A 13318-nucleotide genomic window follows, 5' to 3' on the forward strand; every position below is an offset into this window, starting at 1 on the left:
ACTCACTGTACCTCTCTTGCCTGCAGAAGGGAGCACTTTGGAATCTTCCCCCAGTAGTCGTCATCAGGGACGAGTTTGTCATCCATGAGTCGGTAAATGCAGTTGGTTTCTATTATGGCCGTTTCATAGAGCTCATCTTCCTTTGGGTCTCCAGCAGCTTTGGGGTAAGAACGGGAAGAGGACAATATGTTTCCCACTGGAGGGAGGCTGGTTTGGAAGAAGGAAGCAGGTGAGGAGGAAAGGTAGGCAAGTCTCATTCTCTGAGATGCAGTAAACGCTTACACTGGTAACTGGTTTGGCCACCCAGAAGCTTCCAGAAGTCTTTGGCTGCATGAGTGTGTGTGTTAATTCCTTCTTCGATAGTTTGGATGTAAGTAGCTCTACAACCAAGTTCCCTCTTGGTCTGGATTAAACTTGCGAGTTCTGAGGCCTAAAAAGGGAGAGGAACACAGTTACCTGGGCAGACAAGCCCGCGGTCAGATGGAGGGGCAACGCTGAAATCAGAGCAGAGAGACAGCGCGTCTGGAAGGAAAACTTGTGACCACAGGGTCCGGGGGCACTGGTGGCTGGGGACTGTGTAAAAGTCAAGAAAATGTAACGAAAGGACTGGGGGTATCCATTCTTTACAGCAACGCCTGTCCATCTTCAAATTGAAAAGATCATTCGTGAAGCTTTTTAAGAATACCCATCCCACTACTCAGCCATAAAAAACAAAATCACGCCATTTGCAGCAATGTGGATGCAACTAGAGATGATCATACTAAGTGAGGTAAGTCAGAAAGAGAAAGGCAAATACCATATGATATCGCTTAGATGTGGAATCTAAAATATGGCACAAATGAACCTCTCTACAAAACAGAAATTAACTCACAGACATAGAGCACAGACTTGTGGTTGCCAAGGGCGAGGGGGCGGGTGGGGGGGGGATGGAGTGGGAGTGTGGGATGAGCAGATGCAAACCATCATATAGAGGATGGATGAACAACAAGGTCCTACTGCAGAGCACAGGGAACTATATTCAACAGCCTGTGATAAACCGTCATGGAAAAGAATGTGAAAAAGAATATCTATGTATATATATGTATAACTGAGTCACCTTGCTGTACAGCAGAAATTAGCACAACATTGTAAATCAACTCGACTTCAATTAAAAATAAATAAATAGAGGGGGAAAAAAACCCCCCAAAATAAAAATACCCACTCCCTGGTCTTTTCCCACTAAAGTCTCACTCAATAGACTCATTCAATAGATCCATAGCAGGACTTCCTAGACACCTAGGATAAACAACTTGGAAGTGATGGGCCAGTTCCTTCTCTCCACAGAAGGAAGGACGAACCAGAACTTTCAACCTGGAGGCACAGGTCAGATTCCTTTGAAAACATCTCCCTTAAGCACTTACTAGGAGCTCGTTTCAGAGACCCTCTGGACAATAAACACGCCTGTCCCCTCTCGCCTGAATGAAACACTGGGCGTTTTCGAAGCTTTCTAGGGGTCCGGCCACGGGAAGGACATTCGACCTGTGTCTAAAGGAGATGCAGAACGAGTCCGCTTGCGTCGCTCAGTACCGACCTTCGCCTTCTCTATGACGTTGGCAAACTCTCCGAGCCACAGGAAGCAGAGGTGGGGCGCCAGCGCGAGGAAGCAGTCCCCGCTGTTGAGGGAGGAAGCCCGGGGCTCCACCAGCCGCGTCTGCACGTGTCTTCTCCCTGAGCACGAGGCGGAGGGTCACCGGCTCCCCCGGGACGGGCGCCGTCCCGCAGTCCCGCAGGGCCGACCGGGAAGCACCCCGCGCCCGGAGCATCCCTGCCCCCGGCCTCCCATCCTGAACAGCCGCGTCTGCTCACGGGAGAGCCCACGACCCAGGGCACTTAGAGGCACAGCCTTGTCGGTGACCTTCCCTGGTGTCAGGTTCCCAGAGGTCACCATGTTTCCCAGGACCACTAGCAGTGTCCCCTGACAGCACGTGAATGGAGTAACTAAGGCTCCCTCCCCCGGGGACACCAGCGAACACCTCCCTTCCCCTGTCCCACTCATCTCCTGGTCTCTCTCTCTCCACTCAGCCCGCCTCCTACACTTAACAGCCTCTACGGGCCGGGGCAAGGCGAGGGCCTCCTGATCCGGGGGAGTAGTTCTCTAAACCGAAAACTGGAGCCTGGAGAGGGCTCAGCTCAGAGGGAAGCACTGCCTCGTGCAGCTGCCAACTCCTCCGAAAGGGTTTCCATCTTTCCACAATCACACTGATGGTGTAGTCTCTGCGCCACAACGTAGGAATGGAGGTGGGTGGTGTGCACTTTTCACGGGTCTTTTAAATACACTAGAAAGGACGGTGGCCATGCAGACACACCCTGCAAACCCCCAGCGAAGCAGAGGACAGGTCATGCTTTTCTTGAGCATTAATTTACAGCAGTGCTGCCCGAGGCAGCTAAGTCACTGGGGCAGAGCCAGAGCCCCCCTGGTTGTGGGTTAGGGCTCCTTGCTACAGGGAGAGAGGGAGGGAAGGAAGAAAGGAAAAGAGATAGAGGAAGAGAGGGAGAGAGACAGGGAGGGAGGGAGGGAAGAGAGAGAGAAAGAAGGAAGGAAGGAAAGGAAGGAAGGAAGACAGGGAGGAAGAAAGGAAAAGTAGAGAAAGAGAGAGGGTGGAAGGGAGGGAGGGGGAGAGAGGGAGGGAGGGAGAGAGAGAGAGGGAGAGAACATGTGTCTACTCCCGCAGAGAAGAAACGCTGTCTTAGGCAGTGCTCTGCAGGTCATCAGAGGATGCTATCTTTGCTGCTGGCTGCAGCGATGCGCCGGGGACACCCTTGGGAGGACCAGGGTGAGGTGAGGGTAACGAACGAACACCTGCCCCTCTCACATTAGGGCGGGAGGGGGAGGGAGGGTGCTGGAGCCGCTGAGACCCCCTGCCCCATGCTCCCTTGCTCCCTTGCTCAAGGACGGCCCTCTCTCCGTCCTGCTGCCCTAACTCCTGCTGACCCTGGCAAGGAGGACAGATGGAGGGAACACTCTGGTGGCTGAGGGGGTGCCTGGTGACTGCATGCAGTGTGCGGCTGGGGCCACGGGAAGTGGAGCAGCAGCAAAAGCTGAGGTTCTGGAATCAGAGAGACCAGGGTTCAAAGCCAGCCCTGCTGCTCAGCCGCTGCTGGGGCCTTGGGCGCATCAGGAAGCGCTACCACGCGGGCGTAATGTTTCCCACCTAGTGGGATTTTGCGACGCTGATGTGAGATGAGGTGGCACCCAGTGGGCTCTCCAAAAGCATGCGTTCCCTTCTCCCTTGGGGCAAGTAGGGGGAAGTCAGGCCTCCCGATGTTACCAGACTAAAATCCCTGGTCGTGTGTAATTCTCTCTGCCGCTCTAAATACCTTTAATCTGTAACAGCATCAGCTTTTTGTAGGGCACCGCGCTATTGTTGGAATTCTGTTCTGTCAGGTTGACGCTCCGCAGGCTGACGTTGCTGAAGTTTTCTTTGCTGGCTAATCCCGCCAGGGTGACTTCTGAGAAGTTGGAGCTGGCGGACACTGGGAGGGTCAAAGGAGGAAACACAGTGCAGGGGAAGCAAGACATTCAGGAGAAATGACAGTGTTTACACTGAGCAATCATGCATAAGTGACTCACTCCTGTTTTCCTTTCAAGTTAATCCTGATGGGGAAAACATACTCCAGTCTGATTATGCAGTGAAGCTTGTGTTAGGAATTAAACATAGGACTGAAAGTGTAAATGCTTGCTGAAAAGTGTCACCCTGGCCATGCAGAGAGACAAGAATTGAGTGGCACTGTGGACTAGCCACATCAGTATAAAATCAGGAGCTGGACTCGTGCTGCAATTCCACTAAAGCTGTTATAATTCCTAACAGTGTTAGATGTTGAAAACGCATTCCTAAGGGAGACTGTTAGACATCTTCCATCCAAAGTCTTTATATACAGAAAAGCAGGCACCTTGTAAGGCATGGTTTAGTTCTCATCTTTCTCTGGAGGCTAAGTGAACAACTACATGATCTCTCTGAGATCGCTTGCTCTCTGATTTAAGATTGTAACAAGATGCTGGATTTTCAGTGTGGACCAACAAATGTATATGTGTCCCCCAAAAGTGGAGACACATATACATTTGTTGGTCATAAAACTTGTGCCAATAAACCTTTATTTCTCCAGCTCATTGTTTAAAAAACTATGCATAGGGCTTCCCTGGTGGCGCAGTGGTTGGGGGTCCACCTGCCGATGCATGGGACACGGGTTCGTGCCCCGGTCCGGGAAGATCCCACATGCCGCGGAGCCTGGGCCCTGCACGTCCGGAGCCTGTGCTCCGTGGCGGGGGAGGCCACAGCAGTGAGAGGCCCACGTATCACCAAAAAAAAACCAAAAACAAAAAACTATGCATATGCTAGAGAGAAACTCAGACAATTATTTTGCTGGGATGAGGTTTTAACACTGAAGAAATAGAACACTACCTGACAACTCGTATGGCATAGAGATTTTGTAATATCTTATTTAGTAAACCAGTTATAATGGAAAGACTCAAAAAACTTTAGTACGTAGGTTTATGAGTGCTATAGGAAAATAAAAATTACAGCAAGAATCTTCAGAATAACAAGATTATGCATGCCATTAGCTCCGCTGGGAAAACCACTCTTTGAGAACTGGGGAGCCCCACATGACCGGGCAGATAAAAGCCGACGGTTTAGCCTGAAGTGGGATGAAAACCTCGGGCCTGCTCCCACGCTCCATTCACTGCCCCATCCCACTCTCCCGACTCCCCACAGCCCACATCCCAGCTCCAAGGAGCCCGAGGGTCATGCCCCAAACGATGTGAAGAGCACCCGTTTCTGCATTAACTAATAATGTAAAAATCTCGGATTAGGTAAAACAGATTTGGGACACTTGGCCACGAGAGATCGAATCATTTGCTCTAGAATAAGATCAAGTCAAGAACTGCTGTGTTTGGAAATGGGTTGAATTGCAAAGCCCAGCAACCTCCCTTTCCTCCAACCTCTTGAAGGAAAACTCAACAAAACAGGACAATTTGATGTGAGTGAACAGATGGGCCAGCCTTTCAGTTCCAAGCAGAGTTTCTGCAGGCGTGCACGTGTGTGTACAGACTTGCTCATTTTTCTTGCACAAGGGTCTCTGGGCGCTGTCATTGGCCTTTGCAAGGCAGGAAAAGGAGAGGACAGAGTCACCTGCTCCCTGGTTCCCGAGCGCACAGCTGGGGATGGCCCTGATACTCACTCTTTTCGACTTTCATGCGCTTTGATTCCACGAAGGCCACGTTCAGTCTCTGCTCTGTGTACCCCTGCAGGAGATCTTCCCTCGCCGCCAGCAGCTTCAGGGGGTTTTTGGAAGCCCGAACCCGGCGCTTGGGCCTCACCGCACGCTTGTGCTCAGCCACAGAGGATGTCAACCTAAGAGGCGGAGCAGAGCTGGTGTGGCCTGGGGCTGCAGTGTCACCCACGCCTGGCGGCTTGCGTGTGTCTGAGCTGAAGCGGCGGGCGCCGCGATTTTAGTTCTTGACTTCATTATAATCGTACAGTTCCTCCCCTCCCATCACCCCTCCACCGAGGATCTCGGAGGTGGGAGACTGAGGCCCATCTAGTTCCAGATGCCAGCCCACGCCTGGAGCCCCGCTCTCACCACGCCCCGTGGTCTGCAGCCGGAGGAGCGCCCAGTGCCTCTGGGGCAGCCCATCCCCCTCCTGGACAGCCCTGAAGGGTGCGGTCCTTCCCTCTCATCGCGCCCACAGCACGCTGATCACTACTTCTCCTGCCGGAATAGGGCCACCTCTCGTCCTTCGGGCTCCAGCAAGCCCTCCGCGGATGGACAGCCAGCCACTGCTTCGTGATTTAACCCTCCCTCCACCAGACTCAGCTTTCTCTCCATGCAAGTTTTCCAGTTCCCTCCCCAAGTTCCCCATCATGAGCCTCCTCTCGACCCACTGCCCCCCTCTGGAAAATAAGCACTATTTTGAACAATATACTGAAATAAAAGAGGCCCACAAAACCAACTATGACCCTCACACACACGCACTCAGCCCTCTGGGGCAGAAGACCAGACACTGGGAGAGGGGTGGACCCAGTCACATGGTTTCCCAGCAGATTCCGGCTGCTTTTAATGTCTTAAGTGCATGGATCTCTGTACCTGGAGGTCCTCTTTCATACATAACATTGTGTGTGTGTGTGTGTGTGTGTGTGTGTGTGTATGTAAACATACATATCAATGTTTAAATTACATGTAACCATGTAAACAATGACATTTGGGTGAGGAGACTGGGCAACGGTTCACTACCAATGTATGCAAATACCCAAAATATTACTTAAAGGTGGGGAATGGCAAATTGTTCATTTTCTTAAGGTAGCAAATTGAAAAAAACTGAACACATTGAAAAATGCAAAACAGGTATCAGGAGCAGCTTAAGGAAACATTTATGATAACCACGCAGACTTCCGGAAGAGACGGGCACTCTGAAAAATTTGTGGGCAACAGATAAACGTGGTGGATGGCCGTGGGGTTATTAGCTCACCCAGCACATTCTCCCTGCTTCTCCTAAGAGCTCCTTGACTTTCCTTTGGGGGAACCATCTCCCTCCATGCCCTGTCCCCTACCCTGGCTCAGGAGGGGGATCCAAAGACCACCCACTGCTGGCCAATCAGCATCTTCCATCCCCTTGGCCACAATGATGGCTGTAGGGCTGGATGCAAACCCAAGAAAATCAAGCCTGGAACTTCTGGGAAGGCTGGGCAGGTCAGCTGCCTGTGCTGGCGGTGGCCAAGGAGAAGGGATATAAATCCGGAGTGAGGGGTGACCATCTACCATGTGGTGACAGCCTGACCGAGAGGAAAGCCAGCTTAAAGGAACCAGGTGTGAGAGACCTCATTCTGAGCCCCCGGAACCTGAGTTCATGCCTGCGCTTTTCAAGGGGTGAACCTGTAAATCCCTCCACGCCTCTCTTCTGCTGAAGCCAGCTGGACTTGCCTTTCTTTGTGGCAAAATCACAACCAAGGGAATCCTAACACCACGAACACTCTTCTTTGGTGGTTTAGTCACGCTCCTGCATGAAGAGGGTCCCTGGGACATCACCGAGAAAACCCTCAGATCTCTTGATCTCATCAGTGATTGCAAATTAAGTAACACGTTTCATTGATTTTCTGGTTAGCTGTATTCATCAGAGCCCAGGTGATCCAAACAGTTTGCAAAGTTGAGTAAGAATGTGACGTGTCAAATGAAGAAAGGCATAGAAATTTCTGCTAACCAGTGTTCATAAAGTCTGCAAAACAATATTCGAGTGACGTGATAAACACAGTCACTTTATTTTTACGGACCAGGCATGTGCTGTGGATGTGAGGCTTTCTGCCAGAGGGGATGTCTGTCCTGGGTACGCAAGCTCTATCTAGCCCAGTGTCTGGTTCTAGAGAATAGTGATTTTGAGACGGGCTGGGACCTGGGACCTGAGACCCTTTGCTGCAGGGCTTGCACCTGGACACACGCCTCTCCTCAAGCAACAAAATACAAAAAACGATAAGGGACTAAAGGTAACTATGCATGTGCAATCGGGCCAAATTATCGGGACAAAGGATACAGAAAGACCAAAAAACCCAACTGCTGCTTCTGAAGAGCAGGGAGCAAAAACAGGGTACCAGGAGACAAAGCAGGGCACTGCGCACGCCCCCTGCACACACCACCACCAACGGGGTGGGTAGACCTCCTAAGCCACGCCTCCAGCCCGACCCCTGGACCCGCCCCTGCCCTCTTCCCATATAAGGGAGCAGCTCACCCCCCTCGGAGAGCGAGCAAGGGAACCTGTTGCTTGTTCTCTCTCCCCCCTGCTGCAGCGGGGGCCCCCATAAAGCCTTGCCTGCATTTCTTGTCTGGCCTCTTATCAATTTCTATTGACTGGGGGAGGCCAAGAACCTTGGTTGGTATCAGGCTGGCTGTAATGAAGTTCTCTCGCAGAAGGAGGTAACAGTGAGAGAAGGTTCTCGAGGAAGTGCTGTGTGGAGACCAGTGAAGGAATCCGTTCTCCAGGGGTGAAAGATGGGAAATGAAATAACTCACTTGGGGGCATAAGGATCGAAAATGACATCAAAGTCCTCGTCCAGCTCCACGGGGCTTCTTGGTAGAGCGGAATCCATGCTGCGGTAGAACTTGGCAAAGGTTTCCTCATCGTCCGGCTTCATCACCTCTTTCACGGATTTCCCGGTGACGGTGAGGACCGTTTCTTGCATCCCACCAACTACCGACAAACAAGCAAATCAATGACCTGAGATCTCTGTAAAAACATGACTCCAACTATGCTTCACTGAATCTTAAAAATGATTTTATTCCCGCTAAGGTCCAGGAGTGGAGCAAACATGACAGGGATGTCCAGGGTTCTGTAGATGCTTCCTGGATATCAGCTGGCTTCTCAGGAGAGGACTTCCCGTCTGAGCAGAGCTTGCACTGTGCGTGCTAGGAGGGATGGAGGCTCCAGCACACCGGGAATTTCTGAACCTGCTCTTTTTGCTCTTTTGGAGGCAGAACTAACTCAGCCTCGTTCTAGATCAGGGTTTGGTGAAAACCCTGCTGCTATAGTACAGAAGCAACTATTACCAATATGCTAAGGAATGGGCACGACTGTGTTCCAATAAAACTTTATTTACAAAAAGAGGAGGTGAGCTGGATTAGATTGCCGACCCCTGGGCTAGATTACCATTACACATACGTAATAAACTTTGACTTGTTCGCATTTTTTGCCTTGCCAGCTTTGTTGTTATATTACACTTTTATATTTCTGGTTTCAGGTGGTTGTCTGTATTATTTTCAACCTACAGGGGTCATTGTCAATAGTAGGGACTCCAGTGCTTAGTATTTGATAAATTGCAAGTAGTGGACATTTCTATTAAGAGATGAGGCTATTTCTGCATGTTATTCTTTTATTATATATACTTCATGGACTTTTGTATTGAAATCTTTATTTATTCACTAGAATTTTCTTTTAGAAATCATTTGTGATTATAATAGCCGCTGCTACCTTACTGGAAATTGACATATACGACTGAAAGTTCATCAGGCCCAAGTTCACGTTGATTCTGGGTAATAATCTGCTTTCAGGGTTAAAGGCAAAATTACCGAGTCTACAGTCCTGACTGGATGACATCCCAAGGGTTTCTCTACTTCTTTTTCATAAATTTATTTATTGACTGATTTTATTTTTGGCCGCGTTGGGTCTTCGTTGCTGCGCGCGGGCTTTCTCTAGTTGCAGCGAGCGGGGGCTACTCTTCGTTGCTGTGCGTGGGCTTCTCGTTGCGGTGGCTTCTCTTGTTGCGGAGCATGGGCTCTAGGCATGCAGGCTTCAGTAGTTGTGGCACGTGGGCTCAGCAGTTGTGGCTCGCAGGCTCTAGAGTGCAGGCTCAGTAGTTGTGGTGCACGGGCTTAGTTGCTCTGCGGCATGTGGGATCTTCCCGGACCAGGGCTCAAACCCACGTCCCCTGCATTGGCAGGTGGATTCTTAACCACTGCGCCAACAGGGAAGTCCATCCCAAGGGTTTAGATCCAGGCACAAATATGTTATTGGGGGCTCCCTACTGAGTTCATTACCAAGTGAATCAGAGTTTGGTAATCTAATCAATGTTGACCAATAACTTCATTTCTTAAGACATAACAACAAAGATAACGTTTACAGTATGAACTGGTGACGTCATAATAGAAGACAATTTAGCTGAGGAGAAAAAGCAATCCCAGTTGGGATTTAGAGACTCTGAGAGCAGGGCAGGTGTTTCTAGGCTTCCTGAGCTACCCACTGAAACCCGAGTCACCCTGGCTGAAAGCACATGAACCCAAGCTTCCCTCTGGCTCCTGGCATGTACCTTTGTTATTCAGCCTTCTTAGAAAGGTTTCCAGCCTGTCCAACTTGAGGTCTGATTCTAACTGCATGTCTGGTCTGGCTTCGATATCTGGGCAAGTAGAAAACACAGGTGAGAGAAGCATGGAGAGCCGGCTCTTCTGATCCCAGACCTCTTGGCACACTGGGTGCCTGGTGACTCACCTTCCAGGGGTCTGGAAACTGGCGTGGTGCCCCTCGTTCTACTGCAGATAGGGGACGCTACTGGGGTGATGGCAGTGGGGGACGCCAGACCTGCAGAGCAGACGAAGGAGCTATTGAGCATCTCAGGAAACTTCTGGAAGTTCCCAGGACCCTGAGGGATGGCCATGAGTCCCAACGGAGATCTAACAATTTACAGAATTTACACACACGCATGGGACACACACATGTGTATCTGGCAGGGACCGTGCCCACACGTGTAGGACACCTGCCAATGGAGACAGGGTTTTATTGTTTCTAAGGCCTGCAGCGGCTGTCAGGCTGCCATTCCATACTGAACCACGAAGACACGAAGGCAATCAGAATGTCCTCGAACAGATGAAACGGTGACGTCTGGGGGCTTTGGGGGCAGTGGAGGTAGCTGAAGAGAAAGTATACAGTCGTCCCTTGGTATCCACAGGGGATTGGTTCCAGGACCCCCTGGGGGTACCTAGATCCACAGATGCTCAAGTCCCTTATACAAAATGGCATATTTGCATACAATCTACGTACATCCTCCCGTATACTCTAGATCATCTCTGGATGCCTCATTATACCTAAGACAATGTAAATGCTATGTAAAGAGCTGAGGTGGCAAATTCCAGGTTTGCTTTTGGGAATTCTCTGGAATTAAAATTTGTTTTTGATCACGGTTGGTTGAATTTGTGGCTGCGAACGCGAGGATGCGGACGGCCAGTTGTTTCTTCGCCATCTCTGCAGAGGATGGGGAGACCGGGCTTGCCACGCTGGCCGGGAAGCGCCCCGCAGTGCCCCTCCCAGCTGAGGGGACATGGGGACAGTCTGGCCTTTGGGGGCGTCACTCAGAGTGTGGTCCTATTAGGCAATAATGCAGAGGGTGCTAAGCTTTGTAAGAAAGACACAAGAGGAACCATTTGTACTGATCTGTGACTGTTGGAGGATGGTACCCATGTCAGGTGTGGCTGGGAGCTAGGGACATGCTTCCACCTGCCTCTACCAAGAAGCGGGATGGGGAATCTTTCAATGGAGAAATGGTAAAAGACACATGAGAGGGAAAGACAGACATTCCAGTCTGAAGAAGGCATCTGATTAGAATAAGAAACCTTAATAAAGACAAAGATGAGTATTCTTCCCTAACCTTAGAAGGGATCCGAAAGGGAAGTAATTAGTGCACTTACAAAGAACAAAATGAGACCTTAATATCCTTTGTCTCTGTCACTTAGGTGACGTTGCCACGTTAAGTATCCCTCCGAGAACCACAAAGGGAGAATATGTAAATCACTGTCACTTACAGGGAAAAAGAATCACTGAAGTGAATGGATCTGCCCCTCCCTCCTGTGAGGCAGAGAGGGATGTGCTACGGCATAACATTTTTAAGGAAAAATACTGAAATGCAGTTTACAACTTAAATTTTAGGTGATATTCTAGAAGCACTTCTCAACATGTACGTATACCTCCTTAATGAGGTCAACAACATTTAAAAAAATTATTTCTTTACCGGAACTGCAAAGGGTTTCTATCAGTGAGAAAGTCAACTTTCTTGAAAGATGCTAGAAGGATAAGTAAACTTCTTTGGTATCACCGGCTGGGGCAGTAAACCATCACCTGCTAAGAGGGTGCGTAAGGGGCATGGGAAGATTTCATGAGCACAGAGGGTCATTAACTCTGAAGCCAAGAAAACAGGCCTGACTCAAGCCGACCAGGACACCGGCCCCTCGTGCTGTCGCGGCGCGCCCTGCTGCCTGTTCAGGCTGCAGCGCTGAGCTCCCAGAGGTGGACCAGCTCCTTCCTGGAGAGATTTAGGGTTCGGCCATAGTGGGGGAGGGCACACAGATTTAAACTCCACGATGTTAAAACAAAACAAAGCATTCCCCACACCTCTTTTCAGTGAATTCTACAGGCAATAACCAGTCACCTACTGTCTTCAGGAACATTTCACATCTCTCTTATTCAAAGGTGCATTTTGAGTACCTTCCTTCCAGGAGAATTCCAGAATACCACAGAAATCTGTGGCGTACTCACTGTTATGTAGCGTCTAGGAATAAGAAAAAGGGAGACAGCCCTGGAGAGGCTGGGGAGAAGAGAGTGTTCTGGGGTGAGAGAATGAAAATCAGGGTACAGCATGCCTCTTGGCAACTCGCAGGTACATAATAACCCGAGGAGATGGGAAATCTTGGTGGCTGCAGCGTGGGGACTACTTGATTCTTTGGCGAGTGTAGGACATTGGACGTCCTATCACTGCAAATCCGAAAGAGCGGTGACCGAGTGAAACACATCACTGTGTAGGTGGTAACAAATATTAGAAAAACAGGGTACAGTTTTTCCATTAGATTGAAAGTACAAGAAAATTATTTCCTGAGCAAAGCCATATCGCACCCGTTAAATCAAGATCCCTGATTTATTCAGAAACACGTGAACGCGAACTCATCCACCAAGAGAGAGGAATATCTCTGACTTTACTCTCCAAACCTGCCTAAGAGCAAAGCTATTTCCTCTGACATTCCTGTGGACAAGGGCAGCGGTATCTGGGAGTAAGGGCCCGACTTCAAATAAATTACCATCTTTTCAGATGGAAGAGGAAAGAGGAAACCAAAGCGAAAAGTCATCAGGATAGAAGCCTGGGCTAGAAGCTGGCAGGTCTGAGCTCCGGTTCAAGTTCTCAGCTCGAGTTCTTCTTAACCAACGTGGGCCTTCATCTGCTTTTGTTAACATAGGGATGGGGGTCACGTAAAGTATACAGAACATATTCAAATGCCACCTCATTCTGAGAGTGAATTATCTTCTGTTATCCTTGACAATTCCAAGAAAAGTTAAGAATAAATTTGTTACAAAGGATTTTTCCACCAAGATCTGGGTTCATCTCAGTTCAGGGCTTTTCCCTCCCACCTTCCCTTCCTTTCTCCCTCCCTCCCTGCCTCCCTCCTTTCCTTCTGCAAATATTTATCATGAGCCTACAATGAGCTAGGCACTGTCTTTGAGTGAGGATCCTGAAAGGTTTTGAGGAAAGCCAACTGAAAACCTAGAAAGCAGACACCAACGTACGTTAACTCTACCTGAATGTGAAAACCTTTATCACTAAGTTAAGAAATTTGCTTAAACCACAGCTTGGAAAATTAAGGTACGTGCATGCAGGTGAACAAGGACCCCAGATTTTAACCGCTTCCTACAGGATGTGGAGGCCCTCAGCTGTCTGGTGACTTCTAACCACGTGATTCGTCACTTTCATAAATCTTTGGATTCCCCGCTGCAAATCAGTTCCAAGATCTCAGCTGCAGGGAAACTGCCCATCTGTAGGGA

At 49.6% G+C, this 13318-nt stretch overlaps 1 protein-coding gene across 1 annotated transcript in view; it reads right to left on the reverse strand.

Annotated features, from left to right (window-relative positions):
• Positions 1–13318, reverse strand: part of SVIL (supervillin) — a 92397-nt gene that overhangs the window by 25308 nt on the left and 53771 nt on the right. Inside the window, exons 16-23 of the mRNA XM_007470916.1 lie at positions 10007–10096; positions 9828–9914; positions 8038–8215; positions 5218–5390; positions 3358–3513; positions 1571–1707; positions 283–430; positions 12–157 (exon numbers count right to left, since the gene is read on the reverse strand). Coding sequence (XP_007470978.1) covers positions 12–157; positions 283–430; positions 1571–1707; positions 3358–3513; positions 5218–5390; positions 8038–8215; positions 9828–9914; positions 10007–10096 — 1115 coding nt within the window. The remainder of the gene's footprint in view (positions 1–11; positions 158–282; positions 431–1570; positions 1708–3357; positions 3514–5217; positions 5391–8037; positions 8216–9827; positions 9915–10006; positions 10097–13318) is intronic.

Source organism: Lipotes vexillifer, unplaced genomic scaffold (assembly GCF_000442215.2).
Source record: "Lipotes vexillifer unplaced genomic scaffold, Lipotes_vexillifer_v1.1 scaffold439, whole genome shotgun sequence".
Taxonomy (NCBI): Eukaryota; Metazoa; Chordata; class Mammalia; order Artiodactyla; family Lipotidae; genus Lipotes; species Lipotes vexillifer.